This window comes from Schistocerca americana, chromosome 4, assembly GCF_021461395.2.
Source record: "Schistocerca americana isolate TAMUIC-IGC-003095 chromosome 4, iqSchAmer2.1, whole genome shotgun sequence".
Taxonomy (NCBI): Eukaryota; Metazoa; Arthropoda; class Insecta; order Orthoptera; family Acrididae; genus Schistocerca; species Schistocerca americana.
Window position 1 is genome coordinate 416490815 of NC_060122.1, and position 26802 is coordinate 416517616.

General features: G+C 40.5%; 1 protein-coding gene across 1 annotated transcript in view; it reads left to right on the forward strand.

Moving 5' to 3' along the window:
* The window catches only part of LOC124613518 (nephrin-like), a 296683-nt gene extending 270346 nt beyond the window's left edge, over positions 1-26337 (forward strand). The window contains exon 8 of the mRNA XM_047142228.1: positions 26039-26337. Within this exon, the coding sequence (XP_046998184.1) occupies positions 26039-26337 (299 nt within the window). The remainder of the gene's footprint in view (positions 1-26038) is intronic.
* The last annotated feature ends 465 nt before the right edge of the window (positions 26338-26802 follow it).

Genomic DNA, 26802 nt, shown 5'->3' on the forward strand with positions numbered 1-26802 from the left:
TGCCTTTTGCACCCATGCTGACTGCTGTAATTTGCACATCAACATCGCAACTGGTCGCCTACTGAGCCTGGCGAAAAGTGACCTTTTCAATTGAGTCATATTTTATGCTCCATCGGAACTGTGGCCGTGTTCGTGTATGGTATGAAACGTCTGGAAACAAAGGCCCTACAACAATTGTTGGATGGGTCCAGGCCGGAGGAGGAAGTTTTATGATATGAGGAATGTTGTCGAGGCATTTCCTGAGTGATCTCATTATTCCTGAAGGCACAAGTATGCGTCTGTTCTCGAGAAGCACCTCCACCCCTATACACAGTTTGTTTTTCCCTCGGCACGATGCCATCTGCAAGCACGACAGTGTCATGTGTCACACTAACCGCAATGTAAGTGCGTGATCCGAAGAGCACCTGAATGAGTTTACCGTATCTCCAGGCCGTCAAACCTCCCGGATTTAAAACCAAGTGACAGTCTGCGGGACGACCTCGATCGGGCTGACAGCGCTTTGGATGTTCAACCGAGAAACCTAGCGCAGCTGGCCATAGCACTGGAATTGGCATGGCTCCACACCTCTGTCGATACATACCGGTATGTCATTGCCTATCTTCCTGTTCGTGTGCTCTGCAAAAGGTGGTTACTGAAGCTTTTAATAAGTGGTGCCATTAATATGACTGGACAGTGAATAATCGTTTCGATCTAACCTGGTAGCATGCAAAAGTCTATTTTATCAGCAGTTACCAGCAGCTTTTGTTGCTAGATAAATATGAATGTCTTTACATATTTATGACTTGTGGAGCTCCACATACACGCAATACTTTCGGGCTGCCTCGTTTCCACGATAACATTTCCTATCCGTCTTTGATTAAGGATGAAGTAAAAGTAAACTAACAATGCCAAATGTTGAAACAGTATTCTTCTGAATTTTGGCGCTTTAAGTTTTAACCGAATTTTATTGCCGACAGTATATCACTTTCCTAAAACATTCTAGTGTCAAAGTATTTTAATGCGATCCCACTATTGATTTTCCCATTTTTTTGATTCGATTTTACTTTCACAGTTTTTAGTTAATAATATCGTATTCTAGTTGTTGTGTTGGGAGAAGAGCCAACACCGTGTTACTAGAGGAGGCCGAAATGCACGCGTTTTAGCTCACGCAGGCTGGCGTGAGGAGGGAAGAACTATACTGACGTGAGGTCTGGAACATGACAAGGAATTAGAATTCAGAAAGCGGACGTAATTAGTTTAATACTTAACTTTAATCCATTAATGATGAACGTCGCTCTTGACGGTACACGATTCGCAATATTATTTGTTCAGAATACATTCATAGTAACTGAATACGGCGCCTTGCTATGCCGTAGCAAATGACGTAGCTGAAGGCTATGCTAAACTGTCGTCTCTGCAAATGAGAGTGTATGTAGACAGTGAACCATCGCTAGCAAAGTCGGCTATACAACAGGGCGAGTGCTAGGGAGTCTCTCTAGACTAGACCTGCCGTGTGGCGGCGCTCGGTCTGCAATCACTGATAGTGGCGACACGCGGGTCCGACGTATACTAACGGACCGCGGCCGATTTAAAGGCTACCACCTAGCAGGTGCGGTGACACCACACTAGTAACCCTACTTCTAACTTATTTCCCAATGAACCGTTTTCTTCATTCAATGTTTTTATGGTTCAGTACTAAAATGTTTCAAAAGACATTAGTGACATGAAATGAGGGAGCAGATACGTCACTATTACAGCTGCCACTCTCGCAGATGAATGAAGAAACTATTTACTATCTTACACATGTTGCCCAATATCTCCTACGTTATTAAATCTTAAATACGGTGGGAGTAGATTGCAAGATAACATTTACTTTCCAATCATTTCATCTCATTAATAATGGCACTGAATATCAATCAATAATGAGTTTATAATGCATGGTTTTGGATACTTCGTATCGTCACTGAAATGCGTTACATCGCAGCGAAGAACTCTTTTCAGAGACGGCTACTACGGTAGATGCGTAAAACGCTGAAAGTGTTTCCTTGCGACATAACTGTGATGTAATTATATTCTTTGTATCCTCACGTTCTCAGCGATCCACTTATTATAGCTAAGATTTTTGACTTCACATATTTGGTTACTCTAAAGAAAAACCTACAAGACCAGGCCGTAGCAAGGAAGTGGTTGTCGAGCGTTTTGTCGCATTCGGGAGTAGTGTTATCAAAGTTCCTTCCACTCATAAAGATTTCTGTTCTTCTTGTTCTCCCTTTGACATCCTTATCAAATCAGAACTTAATCTAATTTAGTTAATATCTCGTCGACGATGACATCTTAGTGATAATTTTCCTTCTTTTCATTTTCCACAAAAGATATGGGACAATATTAATTACTCCTACACTTTCGTTAGTGATTATCGATTTATTTATGTCCATAAAACCTCCACAAAAGGCATATATATTATGTATACGGTAACACGAGATATTTCATGTATCAATGAGTTTGTCTGTAGGTCTCCATTTGAAATCGAATTTCCATGAGCTATTTATGTGTACACAAATGACTGATCTACAGAATACGCCTACTTAATTCCATTCATTGTACATATTGCTCTCCTGTCAGAGAGAAAGCCAATTACGAGTTCATTTATTATGGAATCTTCGAATATCAGTCTCCTCAGGCAAGCAAGAGTCACCAATGTCAATCCATTCTGATGAAAGGAAAGAAAAATTTCGTATTAGGATTAAAACATATGGCCCGCGTTAAAGAGTAAAGCGCGTGATGCTACATCCTAGTCGACGTTGTCAGGCATCGGTGTAAATTAATGACGAGGCAACCGCCAACGGCATCGATTCTTTGTGGTGTGTAATAATGGTGTGTAATAACATAAATAAAGAAACATCCTCCTCCTATCTACGTCACTGTAGCATCGTTTCTTCGGTGTTACCGAAATACACTCTCAGTCCTTATTTGTTACAGCACCCACAGGAAACGCATGTTTTGTTTCACTCCACTCGTTCAATACGACTGCACGTTCACTATTGATTCTGAACCTAGTTAGTAAAGCACATACTGATGGAAAATTGAACTTATAATTTATCAGTATTGACCGGCAGCGCTCATGCTATATCATGTGGACACTGTCCAACACACAACAGTTTTGGAATCACTGTTGCTTGTAAATGGTCTTCCTGTAATTAGAAAACTTTCTTATCAAATAATGCTTAAAGGAGGATATCTTCATTATATTTTCTCTTAGGTGTAAATCATATTTAACAAAATATTATAACTTAGTGCTGGATATAGTCTAACTGGCAATTTACACCTGATTAAATATACATGCGACATGTTTTCCTTTCTAGCTCACCTAAACCATATAAAATGATTCCTTAATGAAGCTCTTAGCTGTGAATCGCATTGCGAGATATAATATCAATGAGAAGTTTTTTATGTATGTCTACACAACATTAATATCATTTAAATGACTGGCACCATACTTTTATGATCTGTAACACTCTCCAAAAAATCTCTCCATGAAATTGCTTTCTATTAAGCTGACGTTGTCTCCGTGATGAAGATTCTCTGAAGTGTGTACTATGTATCTTAAAATTTCTCTGTGAATAGTGGCTTTCAGACTTCTGTGTACCACTGATACAGAACTTTGTGACTTAAATATATTTCGATTCATTTTTGTAGTTTAACACCTTAGATGTTCAGTTTGAACAGTTTCAGATACGCCGTCCTATGCACTTTGGACAGTAATGTAGACAACAAAATTGCTAACTCCCATTACAAACTCTCATTCAGCTTGTCATAGCATCTATTGAGTCAGAAAGTGTGATTATGATTTATTCGAGTCCAAATTATAAAACTTAACGTCGTGTCTCTTTGTTGTTCAAGTCTACAGTGCTTTATCTTCCTGTTATTTACAAACAGAAATCGTCATAAGCACCTGATAGCTTACGCGGGGAAAGCGTTCAAAACCTGACTTCAGTGCTGCAATCACACCATAGTAATGTTTTATGTAGTGCCAATGCAAGCGTGAAACTACTAAGTTCAGTTTGCGGTGAATCTGAATTCTCGATTTTCCTACACAACACACTTCCCTGTCAAGAAACTTCTGACACTTTACACTCCAAATTTACCGTTACTCAAAATTACACAATTCGACATTGGTGATCTTCATCATCTTTCTCTTTTATTTTGACAGGGCACCAGTCAGTAGCTGCAATCCATTTATAATGTCGAGGCCATTGATGGCACATAAACTGACATTCACTCTGTCTGAACGATTAATAGTACAGTTAATGTGGCATGTCCATTGTTTTCTGCTATGACAGTTGGGTAGGACAGAGTTTCAGATTACTACTGGTAGCTAAAGTTGTTAGGAAAGTAGTCTCACAAGTATATTTACGACAGAGAGATGCAGTGTAACCTCTCTCACAGAGCAAACAAACCTTTCAACTAGAGTGTGGAGAATAGTAGCTATAACCATTCATGAAAGAAACAACCTCTTTTCATCGGTTTTATTTCGGGACGACGGACGTAACGATAAATAACAATAACTGAATACCTGTAATGGAGAATGTACGTAATACAGTCATACACTGAACAAGAATCTATCAGTGCATCAGAATTAACAACACATGTGTAGTTTGTTCAAACCTGGTAAGAGATACTGCGAAGGAATTGCCTCATGGATCACTAAGTTACTCCATTCATAGAAGGTCAGGCGCGGGCTCACTCTTAATAGAAATACCTCTTACTGAGAAACACAAAAAAGCAATTTCACACAGTTCATAACTTTTGTGGAAAAGAAACGAATACCTATCTCTATTCATGAGGCTTTATGAAAACAAACGTTCCGTGCGAGCGCCTTTATCACTTGTAAAACCCTTCACCTCCTCGCAAGGCATCTTTTGCAATATCTGAAGCGATGGTAGGACTGAGGAGTTTTCAATCATAGATGAAATTACTCTGATCGACGAATATGCATTTAAAGTGCTTGCTCGAATAACCTGACTGTCGAGAAAGCGTTTAGGCCACCTTTACTGCGTCGTTATTGTTTTCCTGTTTGGAAGCAGTGTTTCGATGATGTTCTGTAACACAACTTCTGATACAAATAAACGTTAAATGTTCATTTTGAAAACAGAGAAATACAATTTATTAGTATTTGCGCAATCACAAGGACCTGAATATATTTCAATTGCCTTTCCTATCCTTTAGCAATCCACGTGTGACTGTACTGGCATTTTATCATGTAAATGTTCTATAGAGCACAACATACATAATTTTCACTAACTCTTCGAGAATTTACACAAGGTTGTATCCATGACATGAAAAATAATTCTAAGAAAGTTCAGAAGACCATGTTTACACTAGCATTGACAACAAATACATATAATGTTTTAGTCTAGTCCCAAAATCAGCTTCATACAACACTCCAACTTAGCTTTTTTGTGTAATTATTTTCTTCTTAACACAGCTGGTGCAACCAATATCGTTTTGTACATGATAATGTAATAAATTCTTGGCCTCCCTCTTTGATCTGTATTCTTCATCCTTCCCTCTACTTCAAAATTAACAATTCCTAGCAGCGTCAAGGTGTGTTGTATCAACATAGTCCTTCTGTTAATCAAGTACTGCCGTAATGCTCTTATACCTCCGATTCAGTACACCCTCTTTATGTGCTCGTTTTACCTATCAATATACAGCCTTTTTTCTGTGTATTCGAATTTCAAAAGTTTCACTGTCCATATTTCACTTCGAGGTAAGACTATACTACAAAAAATCCTTCAGATAAGAATTCCTAACAAGAAAATTTGTAACGAAGGCATTTCCTATTATCAGAGAAATTTTAGTTACCTTTGAATGAGCAATTTACATTCTCTTTGTGAACAACGTTGGTATTTTATTTATCACTCCTCCCAAATGGTAAAATTCATCTCATAGTTGTTGTTTTTAATTTTCTAGTTCCATTGAGATGAGTTGATTAAATTCGACTGCACCACGCTATTCTTGTTTTCCTTTTGTTGACATTCATTTTATAATCCCTTTTCAGGATACTAATCTTTCTGTTGAAATGACCTTCGAAATTTCTTGTCGTCTCTGGATGGTACAGTATGACAGAGAAATATAGAAGTCTTTTATCTCTCTTCCAATATTTAATTCATTTTACAAACGCTTATTTTCCGTTGCTGTTGATCTCTGAACAGAGAGAATAATGTGAAGGGTACTATGTAACTTTGTATTCTTATCTTCTGCTTCCCAACTGTGGGTGACTACAGGTCTCTTAATTTTGGTGATTTAGCTGTTATAAAGTGAGTTTATTTTTACTTGATTGTTGTCTAACAAAGCATAGGTTATTCTTCTGGGTGGGACACAGGAGACAGGAAATAGTATACGTAAGAGGTGTCCCGCCACTAAAAACTGTATCTATGCTGTTACATAAAGACAAGTCATTGTACAACTTTGTTACCAAAACATTAAAAATTCTTGACAGATTTATCCTATCTTTTTACTGGACGCTCTAATGCACATTCAGATGGACATAGTACATAGATTTTTGATGTATTGGTAAATAAATGTATGTACGGTATATAAAGCGAAACCATTATAAGGGAACATGTTGAGAAGCTCTTGAATGATTCATTTCAAAACTTAACACGATGCTCTAACAAACATAGGCTCTACATAATTTTATATATATATATATATATATATATATATATATATATATATATATTCTAAAAAAACAATGACTCACATGTTTTTGATAGAATTTCAAATATAGTTCTGAAAATCTGTTCTTACTTAATAGGTAATGATCTTAATAATATATGTAATGGTTCGAAATACATGTAATGTTTCACAGGTATGTGGAATTTTTCCAGGCATGTTAAAATATGCAAAATGTTAAGCCTATTCTATATTGGACAGATGACAATAAAGACTTAAGCAAATAGTGTCCAATATTCTTACTGCTATCTTCTTTTCAAAATATTCAGTTAAGTAATGTACTCAAATGAAGTCTCACATTTAAGTAAAAACAACTTACGTTGCATATCACAGATCTGATTGCAGAAGAACAACTCAGCTGAGAATGATACTGCCACAATCATCCACTAAATATTACAAGCCTTAAATAACAAAATGTCACCAGTGAGTAATTTTTCCGTTCTTTCCAAGGTGATTGATTGTGTAATCATGCCACAGTCTTAGAATAACTTAAGTTTCATGGAACTGTTGTCGTTAGACACAATTGGTTTGAAACACACTTAGCCAACAAAATAGAAGAAAGCTGTGCTGAACAAGTCAGCTGTGATGTTGTGAAGATAGAAAATTATAATGAGTGGTGAGCAATCACAAATACAATCCTACAGGGTTCAATACTGAGTCTGCTCCTATTCCTTCTATATATAAATGACCATCCACTTAACGTTCAACAAGCAGAATTGGTAATTTTTGTGGATGATACTAGTGTTGTAATAAATGCCATTAGAGAGAAAGTGAAAGAAGAGACTGTTAATGATGTTTTACAAATAACTATGAAGTGGTTCTCAGACACTTGACAGCCCCTACATTTTGAAAAAGCATACTATATTCAGTTCTGTACAACAGATTCAGTCGTACAAGTAAATGATACAGCACAAGAACAGGAGCAAAAATACTGTGTATAATGCTCCAGATCTTTGGGAGTACAAATTAGTGCTTCTAGACAGTGATGAACAGCTACCTTTGCTCTTTGTGCAACTGCTAGTCTAAGAAACAAACGAATCGATCTCCTGATCTACTTTCTGTAATTCAATCCAGTAATGTCTCATGGAATAATTTTATTGGGTAACTCATCACCTAAATAGAAAGTATTGATGAGACAAAGACCAACTGTAAGAACTGTGTGTGGTGTCATGTAGGCACCTCTTCAAGGATTTGGAGTTTTTAACCACACTGTCACAATAAATTGTTTCAGTAATGAAATCCATCAGATATAATTCATCACAATTACAGAGGAATAGGGATATCTGTATCTACAACTTTGAGAAACGTTGTAAGTATGGACGTATATTCCCCATTATTAAAGCTGTTAGTATCTCAGAGAGAAGTGCAATACATAGCGGCAAAACATTATGATCACTTGCCTATGTGTTCATTAGTGTTAACACCAATCTTGTATACTTGTAAACTGACTCCTTCCATATCATTTCTATAAAGGAATCGTTCAAATGAACTATGGAACATGTAACTAACCAACTGACTCCAAGAGTGTCTTCTAATCATTTTTGTCGAAAGTTTTTTTCTAATTCTACAAAAGCAATAAATGTATTTTTATCAACGTTCACTCTATCTTCAAATGTAAATCGAATAGTTACTTTCTACATTTCTACATCATCAACATCCCATATATACCCTACCAAGGCTGGTAACAACACTAAACAAGAACAGTTGTAAAGCTCTCTGTTGGCCACTGTACCTGCCACAGGGGACTGCCACTCAAATAATACTCATAGATGCCGATGGTGTGTGCATGTATGGAATTACATTGACATCGACCACAGCTGCTGTGTTCTTCACTTATTTTACCAGGCAGTGTATTTTAAAAAATTACCATGTGCACAGCAACAGCACAACAGTAAAACGTGATTCGCATCCACTGTCTTCTAATAAGGGAGAGACCTTCTGGATTCACGCGGATAATATAAATTCTCTAATGAAATTGGTTGTAATTATGTGTGTGTTTCAAATGGACACTGTTCATTAACAAGTTGATTAAAAGGGAAATGAGAGGGCTACATTTTATTTCCATTACTGATATTTGCATTCGCTATGAAGTGGCGGATCAGTCAGCTGCAATTACGGTGCTCTTTAGCCTACACGAATTGTTACAATTTACGGAAATATTTACGGTAGTAAAATATGTTAACTAGTTTGAACTAAATTTTTTTATATATAACGACAGACTTACGTGTCTACCGTTTCTAGATTTACAAGAAGCTGTTGATAATATTAAGTAAAATACAGTAGTTGAAATTTTGAAGTTACGCGGTATAGATAACAGAACAGGTATTGAAGGAACGTTCAGGAATTAGACTTCAGTCTTACGAGTTAAAATACGTGTTAACGTAGCATTAGTTGAGAATGGATGACGTAAGATTATAGATTATCTCCAAGTTTTTTTTTTTTTTTTTTTTTGTATGAGTAGACAATGCTAAGGGCAAACAAGAAGATATTTCGAAAAGAAATTAAAATTCAGAGACAAAGAAGAAATACTAAAAAAAATTCTGATGTCATTCTACTAAAGGATCTAGATCACTTGACGCCATTATAGTGTCTAGAAAAGAGGTTATAAGAACTTCAACAAAAGTGGAAGAAGGGTGAAAGGGAGAAGACGAATTAAGTCAAGTGTTGCTGGAGGTATTACATGAGAAGCAGTCGACTAGTTTTGGTGCTTCAACGGTAAAATAACTGAGGATGGCCGTATTGAATAGAATATGAAATGTAGATTGGCAATAGTAACAAACATCCTTCAGAAAAAGAGAATTAAGCTAACCTTGAAATTATACAGTAATTAAGTAGTGTTTTGCGAAGTACTGGTCTTTAGTACAGCCTTACATGGTAGTAACGTCTAAGATAAGGCTGCACAGAGACGAAGAGATGTATTGTGTTCCCAATAGCCTGTTGCAAGTTTTTCATTTGGACGTCGCTCGGGCGACTTGCGTGTCCCTAACCTATTCTAGTTATCCATTCAGGGAAAGGGCGCCTATATTTCAATGTAAAATCCGAACTCCGTGTCATTTCTATTGACTCCTCACGCCGTTGAGGGTAAAAGTAGATTATAATGCAATCTGAAATATCCGTGATACGATCAAGGTTCGATCTAGCCACGCCCTGGTTTTCTGGTTCCCCATTACCGCTAGACCACCAGGCCAAAAAGATGTGTTGTATTGTAATGTTACGAAAGGGTCCAAAATATTGCGTGGTTGGATAGAATAATCAATGAAATAGTACTGAACAGTATGTGGAAGAGATGTATTTATCGCAAATTGAAACTACAAGAAGGAATTAGGGCATAGGACAAATCCTGAGGAAACATGAAATAGGTACCAAATATGGCTGTGGGAATGTGAACGGATAAAATTCTAGAAGAAGACCAATGTTTTAAACGGTAAGTGGGTTCAAATGGGTGAAGGTTGCAGAACTGATGGCAAAGGTGAACAGAATTTCCCAAAATAAGCAATGGTGGAGATTTCTACTAAAGTATAGTTGAGAACAACCAGTACAGTTCACGAAATACTTGACTGTTCACTCGTTGTGAATTATCAGCTCCTTATGGCAGATGTGGATAACTGGATGTGCGATTAAGTGTGGTGTGAGCTCTGTGGGAGCTTTGGGAGAACAGTTTATATTTGGGGTAAGGTGTTAAGAAGTGGATGACGCAGTCTTCATTGATGAAGGGATACGAAATGGAGGTACTTTGTTCTGTTGCGATCTTCAGTCCGAAGCTTGAATCCATGCAGTCTCCACGTAAATCTATCCTGTGCTAGCCTCTTCGTCTCTGAATAACTACTGCAAGCTACACTCATTGTAATCTGCTGTTTTTATTCATGTCTCGCTCTCCCTCTATAATTTTTAAATCCCAAATTTCCCTCCAGTACTAATATTATGATCCCTTGATGTCTCAGAACGTGCACTGTCATCCGATCCCTTCTTTAAGTCAAGCTGTACCACAAATTTCTTTTCATCTCAATTCTGTACCCTACTCCCCTGTTAGTTACATGATCTACGCAACTAGTCTTCGACGCTCTTCTGTAGCACCAGATTTCAATATCGTCTAGTCTCTTCGTGTATGGACTGTTTGTCATCCACGTATCACTTCCATACAAGGCTACACTCCACATAAACACCTTCAAAAAAGGCTTCCTAACACTTAAAACTGTATTCAGTATTAATAAATTTCTGTTCTTCAGAAATGCTTTTCATGCCATTGCCAGTCTACGTTTATCCTCCGTGCTTCAGCTGTCACATTCATTGTACTTCCAAGGTATCTACATATATCCACTAGTTATAGTGTCTCATTTCTTAATCTGGTTCTCTCAGCATCGCTTGATTTAATTCGACAACCATTAAATACACTTATTGCTTTTTTCGTGTTCGTCTTACATCCTCCTTTCAAGGAACAGTCCAGTCCGTACAATTAATCGTCCAAGCCTATTACTGTCTCTGACAAAATTACATTGTCATTGGCAAACCTTGAAGTATTTATTTGTTCTCCCTGAACGCTAATTCCTTCTCTAACTTTTCCCTTGGTTTCCTCTACAGCTTACTCAATGTGCAGAATGAACAACATCGGGGACAGGTTACAAACCTGTCTCAGTCCCTTCTCAGTCATTGTTTCCTTGTCATGCCCATAGGCTTTTGTAACTGTCATCTGCTTCCTGTACAAGGTGTAAATATCCTTTCGCTCTCCTGCTACCCTCAGAATTTCAAAGAGTGTATTCCTGTCGCCTCCGTCAAAACGTTTATCAAAGTGTACAAATCTTATAAACATAGATTTGCCTTTCCTGAACCTTTCCTCAGATAGAATTAATAGGGTCAGTGTTGCCTCGTGTGGCATTACTTTCCTCCGGAATCCAAACTGATTGTCTCCTACGTCGGTTTTGACCATTTTTTCCATTCTAATGAAAATATGTCGTCCAAGTACTTTGCGACCATGACTGACTATACCGGTTGGTAATATTCCCATATGTCAGCATCTTCTCTCATTGGAATTGGAATTCTTACATTCTTCTTGAAGTCTGAGGGTGTTGTTTCGCCTACGTCATGCATCTTGCACACCGGGTGGAATAGTCATGTCAGGGCTGGCTCTCAAAAACATTTCGATAGTTCTGACGCAATGTCGTCTACTCCTAGGATCTTGTTTCGACTTATATATTTCAATGCACTGTCAAATTCTTCTCGCAGTTGCATATCTTCCATCTCATTTTCATCTACGTCCACTTCCCTTTCTATAATATTGGCTTCAAGATCATTTTCCTTATACAGACCCTCTGTATACTCCACTAGGCATTGTCTTTCTTCCTATTTCATCCTTCGCTCCTTTCACTGTTTCATTTCTCAAAAGCTACCCACTCATCTTATACAGTACTCTCTTCCCCTGTTTCATTCAATCATTGGCTAATGCTCCCTCTGAACGTCGTTAACAACCTCTGTTTCTTTCAACTTATCCAGGCCACATCTCCTTTGTGTCCTACGTTTTTGCAGTTTCGGAAGCTCCAGTCTCAAATTCATAACCAAGAAAATGTGATTAGAATATACGTTTGTGCCCGGTAATCTCCTACAGTTTAAAATCTGGTTCCAAAAACTCTCTCTTGACGTTATATAGTCATGGTTGCCTAACATGATCAGTCAGTACAGGAGGAAATTTACAAATTTGTACAGGAGTCTTCTTATGAAAAGTTTTTATTTATCTGTCAAGATCGCTGAGTTAACACATTACTGGATTACTAGTTTCGGCAATGTAAACTGCCACCTACAAATCCGTAAAAGAAAATATGCTGAGGTTACAGGCTTGAGGCAATATAATGTTACAGTAGGTAAATACATGCAGCATAATATCGTTTGTTTGTTTAGTACAATGTTGGCTGCAACAGTGTAAGTGACAAGTGACGACTAGACCTAGAGTGCAATAGAGATGATAAGTGCTGAGTGGTAGCACCAGATGGCGTTGCTAATGGAGACATCAATTGAAAATAATGCAACAGAGTCAACGTTTGTATAGTATTAGAATTAACAAAGGTAATTTATCATCAACATTGTACATGCGGTATTAGTAGATTATGGCATGCGGTATATATATAACAGAGGAAAATTACACAGTCGACATTTATAGAGAAACAGAATAGCATTTGAAATTATTGCTAGCTTTCGCTGCAAGCGAAGGATGACCGATTTAGAAATCGTATAATAGGAAACGCAGTGTTGGAGAACAATGTAAATCAGATTTCATGTATGAAAGTTTTTTTAGAAACATGCATCATCTAACGATACATATAAAACAAGATTTTATTTATTAAATATGTAACTTTACATCTATGTATTGTCAATCTATGAGTAAAAATGTAGTTAGTTACTACCACTAGAGTCCATTTCTGAAATTAAGCAGTGTGGCTAGCTGTGTGATTTACCAACGGTCACATCCAACGAATATTTCATACAAATATACAAATGCAGAGATATTTTGATTTAACATTGTAAATAAGCTGGCATGAACAGAGAAATATAATTTATTTATTAAGTAATCATGACTGTATCTGTCATGTGCTACTGGGTTTATGAGTTACGAGTATACCAGTACCATTTATTAGAAGTTCTGTGTTACTACTATTCTCACAAGACCTGCGATGTTTGCAAAGTCAAAGTTTTTTATTATTGACAAGACACAACGTGCAGCCGCTTTAGAGTAATATCCTGAGGCATGCTAACAATCTGACAAAATATTAGTGACGTTTTTTAGCTCGTGGAACCAGGCCTCGAAAGCCCCTATGGTACCGACCGACTGCCGTGTCATCCTCAGCCGACAGGCGTCACTGGTCGGGGATATGCAGACATGTGGTCGGCTCACCGCTCTCACGGTCATCGTCAGTTTTCGTGACCAGAGCAGCCACAATTCAGTCACATATCTCATCAAATGGCCTGACGACGGCTGAGTGCACCCCGCTTGCCAACAGTGTCGGCAGATCTGAATGGTCATCCATTGTTGTGTTAGTCAAGCCAAACAATGCTTAACTACGGTGATCTGACGGGAAGCGGTATTACTCCTGGGTTAAGGCTGTTTGCTTTAGCTCGAGGCCTACGTCCTAAATAACTTCTAACAATAGCATTAGTAGTAGAGATGAAAATTCGAAAAAATTCGAGAACTTTGATTTCATACTTGAAGAAGCAACCGTACGTCGCTACCACACAGCGAATAGTGCAGACCGAAACTAAGAAACCATAAAATAAATACTAAAGTACACAAATTCAGCCTATGGTAACATTAACATTGCTTACAATCTCTTAGTTAATGAAAATGTCTCGCATTTGTTGTGGTAAGAGTGGTTGTGAAGTGGTGGTTACAAGAAACCGTAACGCAGTGTTCTGCTATAACTTAGCTCAAAGTTTCGGTGAAAACACTCAAGCTACGAGCACTGCTAACACGCGTAGCGACAGGGAAAAAAGGCTAAACACTCTCCAAAAACATCGAAATGGTAAGAAAAATAATATAATATCGGGATAGGATCCGTTAGAACAATCACGCAGAACACTATGCATATTAACCCTCGAAATACCAAGCCCTTTTTCGTAATGCGTGTTACCAAGGGGAGGGGGGGATGTTACTTTGTGCCCATCACAAAAAAATTAAAAATGTATAAAATTCAATAATTGTTCTTGAATCGCATTAATAAAATACTTCTGAAAGATCTATTGATCCATAGTCAGGATCGAAAACCTTAACAATTCCTTTAAAAACTGTTTTCAAAAATACATTTTATATCTTTCACTTTCTTCGTCATTCAAGTTTACAAAGTCTAATTATCTTGAGAAAAATTAGTTCTAGTAGCATCAATGTACACTTTACTATAATTAGAAAATATTGCAAAAACTTCAGGTGATATACAATAGCTTACGTACGTAACATAGTTTTGTGAGAAGAATTATTCACCATTTTCTTCGGAATCTGCTTCAAACTTGGAGCATAGAACAGTCTTTTCGCTTTGTTTACCACATGTTTATCTCTTATAATTGTTGCAGATTGTTGTTGCTTTGTTCACTTTGTTATAGACTGAGCTTTTGAACGGCTTTCACTAACACAAATGACATCTACCTTTACCTCCATGAGTTTCCTTTGTACCGAAGTTCTGCTTGATTATCTGTCTGAGATTACCCTTCATACTGGAAAGTACAGGCTTTGCCAGCCCTGCAATATTTGTAGCCCTTTCCTCAATGTATGGTTATGTGAACTGTAGTCACAGTTTTTGAAGAAAAATACGTCGCTTATTAGGTTTTTTTCTTGTTACAGGCTGGGAAGTTCAACAAAAGTAATGTACAAATATTTACCGCTGATATGTCCAGAAGAGTACAGAAAACAGAGAGAGGCCGCCTTCTTGTAGCCCTCTTAGTTGAGTATTTCCTCACCATTTCATCTATCGTGTCAAATTCACCTTTAGTCTCATTACAATATAAATTTATAACTGTTTTCTTCTTAGTGTCTGTATGTGAACCAATTTCAGCGTCGAAATGATGAGATTTCATTTGCGTATAATTGAAAGCAAATTTACTAGAATATAAATCTCATCTTGAGATATGTTTCAGTTCTTGAGGTTTATGTTTCCTGTTAGCTAGTGCTGTTCCCACAAGAGTTTGTTTGTGATTCCTCCATAGATATTCGGCCAAATCAATTGAAATGTAATATCTGTCTGTGGTAACATTTCACAATGAATTGTGTATAGGAACCACCAGGCGTTTGATCACAGCTGCAGGGGAATTTGATTGTTGTGTACCATCATTGTTTTCCCCAGCATAAAGTTCCATGCTAGTACGACATCTGATTTTAGCGTCTGTGAGCATGCGTATAAGTATACTGTATTTACCAGGTTTTTCCTTCATGAAAACCTTGAAGGGTCACCTGCCACAGAACAACGACAATATTTCAACAATAACAGTGTGCATCCCAACAGAGTAATTTTTTGGCAGGGATTCATTCGTTTTATCAAAATCTTCGTGTATTGCAGCAAATTTAACATGTTTATGCGATCGCTTAGCGACTCTCTGTCATCAGATCTTACTATTTTAGTAAGCTTCTGGGATCTGGTTCGGCTCATGATAGAAGCATAAACAAACCTTCCTGAAATGTAGGACCATAAATCTGTAACAGATGACACTGTTGTTTTCCTTCCCCATAATAATAAGTAGCCCTAAATATACCATGAATTCCAGTCTGTCTGTCATGGGTATTTCCTGCCTCACTGCCTCTTCATTGGTATGCTTTGTTATAAAGTTGAGTGTTTGTAATATACTTGTCACTAACCTTCATCAGTTTCAAGTGCCCAGTGTTGGAAGCTATGTTTGTATTCTATGAGATGTACACTGGAAAGGTGCAAAAGCCCAGAGTCGTGGAGTGGCTGGGAGGGAGGGGGGAGGGGGATTTTTAGGTATCAACGATAAATCGTGCCGTGACATAGTTAAGTTGCAGTTGATCGGGCATTTTGGCCGAATCATGCATTGTGTCGATGACAATGAAATTTATATAGTCGGTAAAATGGAGCAGAAAAAAAGAAGGAAATGACGTAGACAGGTTTACAAGGAAAGGACAGTAATGGTTATTGCAAGAAGGCTCAGAGCACTCGTACATATGAATAGAGAATCTCGCATTTTGTATAGTTTTAAAGTGATGAATGACGTAGACAGGTTTACAAGGAAAGGACATTAATGGCTATTGCAAGGAGGCTCGAAGCACTCGTACATATGAACGGAGAATCTTGCATTGTGTATAGTTTTAAAGTAATATGCGGAGGGCTGTGGACCTGAAAATGTTGCATATATGCCTTCTCTTTCTGGCACTATGTTTTGTGTTTCACCTTCTAATGTGAGGAGGTTTGGAGCTATACACTTTTTCAGTGGTTATAATATACTTGTCACTAACCTTCATCAGTTTCAAGTGCCCAGAGTTCATCTTCAGCGTCTGTGGGTAATTGTTTGAATATGAGACCACATAGAGTCGATGGATTTTTCTGTGTAGTGTTAGCAAATTGACGAAGGGGCATTTCTAAAGTTGGTGAGAATAGAGTTGGAGAAGGTGAAACTCGGACAAATATACAGGACAATGGATCTTGTGAAGAAATGGGCATCCTCAAAAGTTTTTATCGAAACGGCTGATGAAGATTCATTTAGAAATGTTGCTAAAGTCGTGTACTAGGCTAACAGGAGATACACACTTCAGTTGACTAACACAAAAATTACTCGTGGGTATGAAATATTTTCGGTTATTTGAAACGCGTCAAATCTGGATAAAATCTTGAATTTTAAAATAACCCTCTATCGTCTTCGTCGGGAATAACTGACTCTGTGGATGCTGTGGTTGTGATCGTTTATAGCCCTAAGGCATCCTGCGACAGGTGGGCGTACGTCATTATTACGTCATGCTACCAGACATGGTGTCTGTGTCTGCGCTCGTGGCGCAAAACACCTAAAGTTACTTAAAAAATCCAGAATCTCAGTTCCTGAGAACAGTCTCGCAACTAAACAAAAAACGTTGATTGCAATTAAACAAAAGACGTTGTTTGATGAAAGATAAATATGTACCCACGCTTGAAGATACAATAGGAATTACTACGTACGAGAACAACTTCAATGAAGACAGTGAAGAGACGTATATATATATGGCGAATTCTTGTGAAATGCCTGCAAGAACCATTGCGCCACCAGTGCAGGCATGGACACAGGCAGTGACAACATCAGGTAATAATGACGTACGACGACCTATGAGAAACCGTCTCTGGGCTATAAATGGTCACCACAACGTCAGCCGCGACCTCTAAACTCCACATCCTCGAAATTTTACTTTTCACCTCGCCTTCCACATCCGTCTACCCTCCCTACTCGCATCACGTGCTCATCTAATTTCTACATATTTTCCTCTTCTTCATAACCTTCAGATCCAATAAATTAACCTCAAAACTCAGACCCAACATGAAACTTTTATCCACTACACTAGTGAGCCACTAATATCCATGCACTTCCATGCGTTATCGACTCTCTCCTACCGAGTTTTCAGCCAACTCCCACTACCCAAAGATCAAATTTGTCCCGAGATACACCCCCCTTTCATTGTGAAGCCACAACCCTGCATCTCACATCCTTACTCCATTGTGCTCCGTCCTCCTTCCTCCCTTTCTATGACGTATAGTCGCTACCTACGTTTTGACAAGGCCACACTGTCATAAGCACCATTCCACATCTGTCACGAACATAGTATGAAGGCTTTCACGACCGGATGACATATCTTCTGGTAAACCTTCCGGGATGTAAGGTCGTGGTCCATGAAACTCTTCAGCTCCTAACGTACTGAGCTGAAGAGTTTCATGGACCACGACCTTACATCCCGGAAGGTTTACCGGAAGATATGTCACGAACATGTTCGTTTTTATGCACAGCAAGCATCACCACTACACCACAGCAGCATTATCATCAGTGACTATATTTTAACTGTAAATATAATCACCTAAAATCTTCAAAACTCATAAAAATTTTATACCAAACTGTATTATGAAAACATATATTGTCATCTGTCTTAATGCATTTTAAAAACTGTTTTCAGCACGTAAAACCTTGTGTTGTATTCTCGTCCTTTCAAGGGGAAGAATAGCAGCCACGACCGTAAGTTGTCCCTAGCGATAAACGAATTTGTCGGAAGCTGGTAACTTTACCCAGCAGTTAATAAATCATGAATGTCTTATACAAGGAAGTCGATGCGAGAAACATCGATGTCAGAATCATGGGTAGTATGTGTGGTGTCACCGACAGACACCACACTTGCTAGGTGGTAGCTTTAAATCGGCCGCGGTCCATTAGTACATGTCGGACCCGCGTGTCGCCACTGTCAGTGATCGCAGACCGAGCGCCACCACACGGCAGGCCTCGAGAGACGGAGTAGCACTCGCCCCAGTTGTACGGACGACGTAGCTAGCGATGCACACTGACGAAGCCTCGCTCATTTGCTGAGCAGATAGAATAGCCTTCAGCTAAGTCCATGGCTACGACCTAGCAAGGCGCCATTAGCCTTACATAGCAATTGATACTTATCGTATAAAGCATGTCTCATCAAGAACGATGTATACAACAAAGATGGATTAGAGTTAAGTATTCCAAAAGCTACGTACTTTTCTTTATAGCATTTGTTACGTATCCTGTTTCAGACCTAACGCCATCCTTCGTGTGTTTATAGCGTGCATTGCGGTCCCCTCAAATCACACTGTGTCGGCACTTCTGTCGACACATCAGTATGTACATAGAGTGTATGGTGGATCTCAGTTGAAAAAAGAGTCGTACAGTTGGTGCCGGCCGGAGTGGCCGTGCAGTTCTCGGCGCTGCAGTCTGGAGCCCAGCGACCGCTCCGGCCGCAGGTTCGAATCCTGCCTCGGGCATGGATGTGTGTGATGTCCTTAGGTTAGTTAGGTTTAATTAGTTCTGAGTTCTAGGCGACTGATGACCACAGAAGTTAACTCGCATAGTGCTCAAAGCCATTTGAACCATTTTCGTACAGTTGGTCCACATGAAGATTTGAAAGTACACAGCATAGCGCGCACAGAAATGAAGTCAAGCACAAACCCAACAACAGTCACAGCAGCACGTGTTCGACGTGCAACATGCGTGTGTTCCGAGCATTAGCCTGCTTCGATAAGTTATTAGCTTTGTTCGCTTCTTCTCTGAATTAGTCATTAAGAGCAACATTTCATTTAGCAGTGCGATGAGACATTGTTTCCTCCGGCTATTTGTATGGCATTTTGCAGTCGGCACGTCTTACTTCCGTTTCACAGAATTATATTTCAGCGACGTTTGCTCTTCGCTGTTTAATCGCGCTATAAAGAAAATTCGTAAGTCCAGCGGTTATTTGCACAAAAAGAGGCAGTGAGCAGTCTATCGTCGCAAACTTTGCAACTGAATGTGAATCGTAGATGAGAAGGATGAGAGTTTTCAGTGTCTGTTACGCAGTCACACAATTGACAGCTACCACAAATTTGCTGCGAACGCCATTATGTCAACATGCAGAAAAAATTAAAAGCTTCAGTTGATGATGAAAGAGCAAAAATTACAACTATCGACAGACGATTTGTACGGTATTCATTATTTTATACATCAAGAAGCATTTGGTTCTAAATTAGCAGGGAAGGAGCACGTGATGAAATTAGTTGTACGAACAGTTAATTTTCGTAAATTGGTCGCATTATTACATCGTCAGTCTGCTCAGCTTTTCATAGAATTGAATGAAAAGTACGAAGACGTTATATATTACTGCGAAGAAAGTTTCCTACAACAGGGGACATATTTTGAACAAATTTTAAATTAGAGACCCACAGTTGCTGAATTTCCGAAGGTAAAACGAAAAGTGGAACGAAAGTTAGAACATCTGGAATGGATTGCAAACCCGCTTTTTAAGTGTACTTTATAGCACACTACGTACATTAGAGCGTTGCATGGTGAAAAAAAGCTTACCTCTGCTTTGGTTGGGACACTTTTAAAAAGGAAACGATTTTTTGGAAGAAGCGACTTCAATAAAACGTCAATTTGCCTGAGCTCACTGGCTTTAAGGCAACCTAGAATTAGACGAATTCACTGTAACGTTTAAATAATCGCGGAAGTAGTGTCCTAGAAGTCTTGAGGACGACGCCAATCTTAAACCTGTTTTCTAGCCGTTTTCGAGACGGTCTGCCGTGACAGTTGAAAGCTCCCCTTCACATTTATTTGATTTGATTTTATTTTCAGTTATCAGTCTCCTGACTTGTTTGACACGGCCTGTTACGAATATGTCTCCTGTGACAACCAGTTCATCTCCAAGCACATACATCTATGTCCTCAATTTATTATTTATTGGATGTATTCCAATCTCTGTCTTCTTCTAGAGTTTTACTCTCAGCATCTGCCTCTAGTAGTATAGACGTTAATCCCTGCTCACTTAATAGATCTCTATCATCTTGTTCATTCTTCTTGTCAGTGCTTTCCATACATTCCTTCCCTCACCGATTTTGAGGAGGATCTCCTCATTTCTTACCTTACCAGTGCATCAAATTTTCAAATCTCTTCTCTATCAGCACATTTCGGATGCTTCGATTCTTTTCTGTTGAGGTTTTCCCACAGTCCATGCTTCACTACAATTATGAATCCCAGATTCTCAGAAGTAAGCATGCATGATGCTAGCACAGTCTCTTGGCAAAGAATGCCATTTTTGATGCTAGGCTGCTTTTTATGTCCTCCTAGCTGCATCCACCGTGGGTTATTCTTCTGCCTAGCTAGCAGAATTCCTTAAGTTGGTCTACTTCATAATCACCATTCTAATGTTAAGTTCAGCTCACATTTCTGCTACTTCTCATTATTTCCGTTTTTGTTCCATTTACCCTTCATCCATTTTCTGTACTGGCTGGAGTATTACTTCCACTCTGCACATGCTGCAGTTCTTCTTCACTTTCACTCGGGACAGCAGCGTGCGAATGACGCTGCTGATCAGCCGGGACATTACGACCAGCAACTTACCATCGATATAAATCCGTCCAGGCGATAGCAACGTCACCAGGCGAGGAACGGCTGCTAGTCACACGCACACATCCAGCATGTATATCAGTGAGCGAGCTGTCACTGTGTAGAATTGGAAAGGTGTGGGACCTATCTGAATTAGGCCAAAGACAGATTGTGAGGACCGCGAGGCTTCGCACGAGCATTTAAGAAATTCCACGACTTTTCGGGGGTTCGAGGAGTGCTGTGATGGGTGTCTTCAACACGTGATGAAAGCATGGTGTAACCACTTGTATTCTCCGTGTGGTTGGGCGGCCACACCTCATTACAGATGGCGGACGTTGTAGGCTGGGCAGCCTGGTAAAACAAGAGAGGCGGAGAACTGTGGTGCTGTGCAGCGTACAAGTGTGTCTGAACACACAGTGTACCCAACACTTCTAACGATGTTCCCTTCGCAGCCGGCGACCTACACATGTGCCAGTGTTAACGCCACGATATCGGCAACTAACACCAAAATGGGAACATAACTATTGGCACTAGACGTTGGCGCATGGCAGAGCGTTTCATGGTTTGATAAATCTCGATGCCATCTTCACCATAACTTTGAAAGCGCGTGAATCCGTGATCTACAGCTCGTTGACACGTGCAATGGGACGGAGACAAGCTGGTGTCGGCTCCATTGTGCTGTGTTAAAGATTGACGTTCGCATCCATGGGTCCAATGGAGCTCGAACAAGACACCATGTCTGCCAAGGAATTTTTTTGTACTGGTTGCAGACCACGCACACTCCTTCATGACGATCATGTTTCCCGACAGCATGGGCTCCTTTGAACAAGATTATGTGGCGTGTCACAAGGCAAGCGGTTCGAAGAACACAGTGGCGATTAGTAATTGGTGTGCTGGCCACTCAACTCACCATATCTGAAATTGACCGAACACATCTGGGGTTTGACTGAACGTGTCGTCAGAATTGTGTGTGTGCAGATGTGGGGCGAATTCCCTCAGCTACATTCCAAGGCGTCCATGGCACAATGCCACTGTTACCCATGCCAAAGGTGGGCAAACCGGCTATTTGTTAGGTCGTCATAACGTTCTGGCTGATCGGTGTACGTAAAGCTATCAGAATGACGCTGCAGTATACCTATATGGCACGGCAATGTTACGCTGAGGGGCAAACTGTAGTGGAGAGACTTATGTCATATGAATAAAATGAGTGTCCCAAATGTTTGATAAGACCAAATGTAGAAAGTCACGTATCTCATAACATCTACAGAATACCGGGTGGTTATAATTAAACTTCCCCTATTGAATACGTTATAGCACGGAAACTAATTACCGTACGAATACTAAACACGGTAGCATTAATGTTAGGAATATGGGTTGCATGATTTGCATGCGTCACAGTGCCACCTTCCAGTTCCTACTATGGCCACCAGGGCGGGGATCAGGCATCGTGATTCATAGACTCACACACTTGACCAGTAGCAGTGCACTTGTTGACGTGCCAACATCAGCCTGACAAAAGGAGCAGGGCATAATTGGTGAAGCTCTGTCATCAAAACAACGATAATGATGCAACCGCACTTCGAGAATATCGCCGGCTGAAAGGATTGTGGAAGGATTCTCTTTCTCTACCTGCTTTGCGGAGCATGATGAAGAAGTTCTAATCAGCTGGAGAACTTGTTGTCGCCCTGTGAAGAGGCCGACGACCGGTTGCACCACACGTGTTGATGAAATCGCTGTTGCTATGGCAGACAACACTGCGCCAATTCTCGATTATCAGGCAGTGCGCGTGCCGTGTCATGACAGTTGAACACGCCGTGGTCCACTCTACGGAAGGTGCTTCTAACAGTTCTCGAACTCGTTCCGTACAAGATCCATATCGTACAACAGCTTACACCACAGGAGACGAACACACAGAACTGCCGAGTGTGGGGATCTTCACCTCCCGTCACTGTGCAGGAAGAACCTGTGTATGACGAACGTGTCACCGTAAGGTGTGGCTTTAGGCTACGTTCATAATTAGTCCATTCGTTTTTGACCGGGTTGGCACTCAAGGACCAAAGAGGTGCAGTGTGAATGGCCAGCGTTGCTGGGGTATGATTTGGCAGAATGGCTCTGAGCACTATGCGACTTAACTTCTGAGGTCATTAGTCGCCTAGAACTTAGAACTAATTAAACCTAACTAACTCAAGGAGACCACAAACATCCATGCCCGAGGCAGGACTCGAACCAGCGACCGTAGCAGTCCAGCGGTTCCGGAATGCGCGCTTAGAACCACTAGATCACTGCGGCCGCCTTGGCAGAATGTCACACCCGCAGTCCAGGAGAGAGAGACATTGAACTGAATAGTTTTCATGCAATATGGGACCCCACGACACATCGATCGTGAAGATCACCTGCTTCGCCGAAACACATTTGGAAACTATCGAATTATCCATCGGTCGTTTCCAAATGCTTGGCCGGCACGATCACCTGATCTCAAACCCTGTGATTTCTTGTTGTGGGGCTACCTGAAGGACAGGGTTTACCAGGGGAACATTCACACATGTGCTGATTTGAAGGGCAGCGTATCAAGCGAGGCAGCCAGCATACCTATGGCATGCTACGTTCTGGTCTGCAGACTGTAAACGTGCCCTTTCAGACTCTTCTGGACAGTCATGGGTGCCATATTGCGCCTCTTTTGTGACATTAATGGTACTGATGCGTAATGGAATGATGTACCATGGCAGCACTTTAAAAGTGTTTCAGTTGATTTGATTCTGCATTATTTCTCTTCTCCCATGTTCTTGACAGTAACGCTAACAATTTTGGTCCTCGTACGGTAATTATTTTTCACATTATAATGTGTTGAATAGGGAAAGTTTAATTGTAACCAGCCTGTAAATGAAGGAGCCCCCAAGGTACTGTTCGAGGTGAACAACATTTATTCGTGAATGGATCCATGTACCATTTACTGTCATAGAACAAGTATCAAACGAAAACTGCTATCTAATCCGTGTAAATGCAAATAATAGTATACATTGATATAACATATAATATATGCAGATCATATAATAAGTTGTCAGTAATACCAAAAGTGAAAAAAGGTGAAAAATAGTAAGTTAACGGTTGACGTCCTGCAGACCATCAGTCGTAACGGTGGATTTACAAAAACATGGTGTACATAGTCGTTGGTGTCAGAGGTCGGCCGGTGCACCAGATGTTGTGTATGACGGTACAAAGTAATGTCAGTACAGTGTGTAAACTTTTAGATGTCAGACCTCTCCATAGTCCTCAATCGGTAGAAGTCGGTAAACGTCGGGAGGCTTCGGTACGCACGCAGTTTCGACTGCTACCAACATTACGTAGCTGACTGCGTTGTACAAGGTAGCCATTGTCGTCTGCTTCGTTATTGTTTTGCGCTGTACTGTTCTGCGTGTTTTTATTGTGCAGTTGTGCTAAACATTATCAAAATGAGTGTAAAGGTAGTTGCTGGCCCATCTCGAGAGTCGCCAACAGCCCCTACCGGTAGGCCTACGGTTAGAAGGAAACCGGTATTACGTAGCGATGCTCGCTAAATTATATTGCGTGTGATTGAATGCTGCGAAAGACAAAGGGAGCAGAAAAAATTGCTTCACCCCATTTACAAATCTTCACTGAGAGCTGCTACATACACAGGACAGAGCATGCGTAGCATTGGAAGATTCAAACAGTTTTCCAAGAATCATCCCGGCGTATTACCACAAACGCCTAGCAAGAAACGGTGAGTTTCCATTTCAGATATCTTGTTTGCGATCACTTTGAAGGAGCCCTCTATTCTTCCGAATTACCTTATATTTCGTTTTCCTTGCTACCGTATTGCTTTGTATGGAAACACCACTGGTTACTGTATTATTTCGAAATACATTCATATTACAGTATATTCCCAAATTCATAACGCACAGAGGGCAGACATACATACATTCAAAAAAATGGTTCAAATGCCGCTGAGCACTATGAGACTTAAATTCTGTGGTCATCAGTCCCCTAGAACTTAGAACTACTTAAACCTAACCAACCTAAGGACATCACACACATCCATGCCCGAGGCAGGATTCGAACCTGCGACCGTAGCAGTCGCGCGGTTCCGGACTGAGCGCCTTAACTGCGAGACCACCGCGGCCGGCTACATACATTCATTTGTATATACAGAGACTGACAGTTACGTTATACTATATGACCTGTTTAAGTACATTTAAATTTCATAACCAATAGTTTAACATTGCGGGGAATGAAATAAAAAATTGCGAGCAGTGGTGATCAAACCCGGGTCCGCTGCATGACAAGCCTTTACCTAATCAACTGCGCTACGCATGCAATAGTAACCTAACTGTTGAAACATTGTCTATTACTCTTTTCGGGCGTTCGGAGAACAACTCACCAAAGTTTCATTGCAATCGGATGAATGGTTTGTAAGCGCACAGTAGACAAATATATATATATATATATATATATCAATGTACATGACGATTTCAGCTTCGTTTACGAACAACATTTAAAGCGAGTTTTGCTTCCAAGTCTTTCGTCTGGTTTCGTGTATGCATGACGCGCAATTTGTAGTGCCAGCACTGCAACTGGTAGGCGTGCCTTGTCCCCCCTCCCTACGGCTCCTCTCCCCTCGCCAGCCAATGATTACTTCCTCCTCTGCCCCCACTCCCCTCACAACTCGTCCGTCTTACAGTTATCACACTGTACGTGCCACTACAGTGGTACACGCTGTGGTTGTTCCACCGTTCAAGGACAGAGAGTGACGGCTTTGCTGCTGGTCTTCCCGCAGGCGTGCCGGTGCCGTTCGAGCTGACGCCCATCCTGAGCGTGCTGCTGAGCGTGGCGACGGTGCTGCTGCTGGCGGTGGCGGGCATCGTGGGCTCGCAGCGCGTCCGCTCCAGCAAGCAGCGGCAGCAGGACGCGGCCGCCGCCGCCGCCCGCCAGGCGCTCGACGCCGCCCAGGGCGCCATCAAGGCCGGCCCCGACGTCGAGGACCCCAACCCCGACCTCATCCCGCCGACCAGAGGTAAACTGCAAGTCCGCCGCACAGTGCTGCACAGCTTCGGTAACAGTCGCTCCCTAAACTGACGGAAACAATCACGCAATACCATAAACATTAATCAATGTAGAGCAACGAAATTTTGAGCAATACTTTTGTCAAGATAACATATTTAATTGAATAACATTGCAAGATCACAGGTTAGTGTAAGCGCGAGGTAAACCATTGCAAATGCTAGATGCTGGTATGTTGATAAGCAGTGTAACCGCCAAAATGTTGAACGCAAGCATTCAAGTGGACATCCATTGTGTTGTACAAGTCCAGGCGTCAGTTTGTAGGGTGTCCCACGCCTGTTGCATTTGGTCGATCAATACAGGGATAGTTAATGCGGGTTACGATGCCGCTTGAATCGCCATCCGATGATGTCCCATATATGCTCTACTGGAGACATTTGGCGATCGAGCGAGGCAAGGTATCACGTCGACACCCTGTAGAGCAGGGCGTCCCAACCTTTTCAGCTGGCGGACCCCTTCTTCATGCGAAAATCCGTGGGG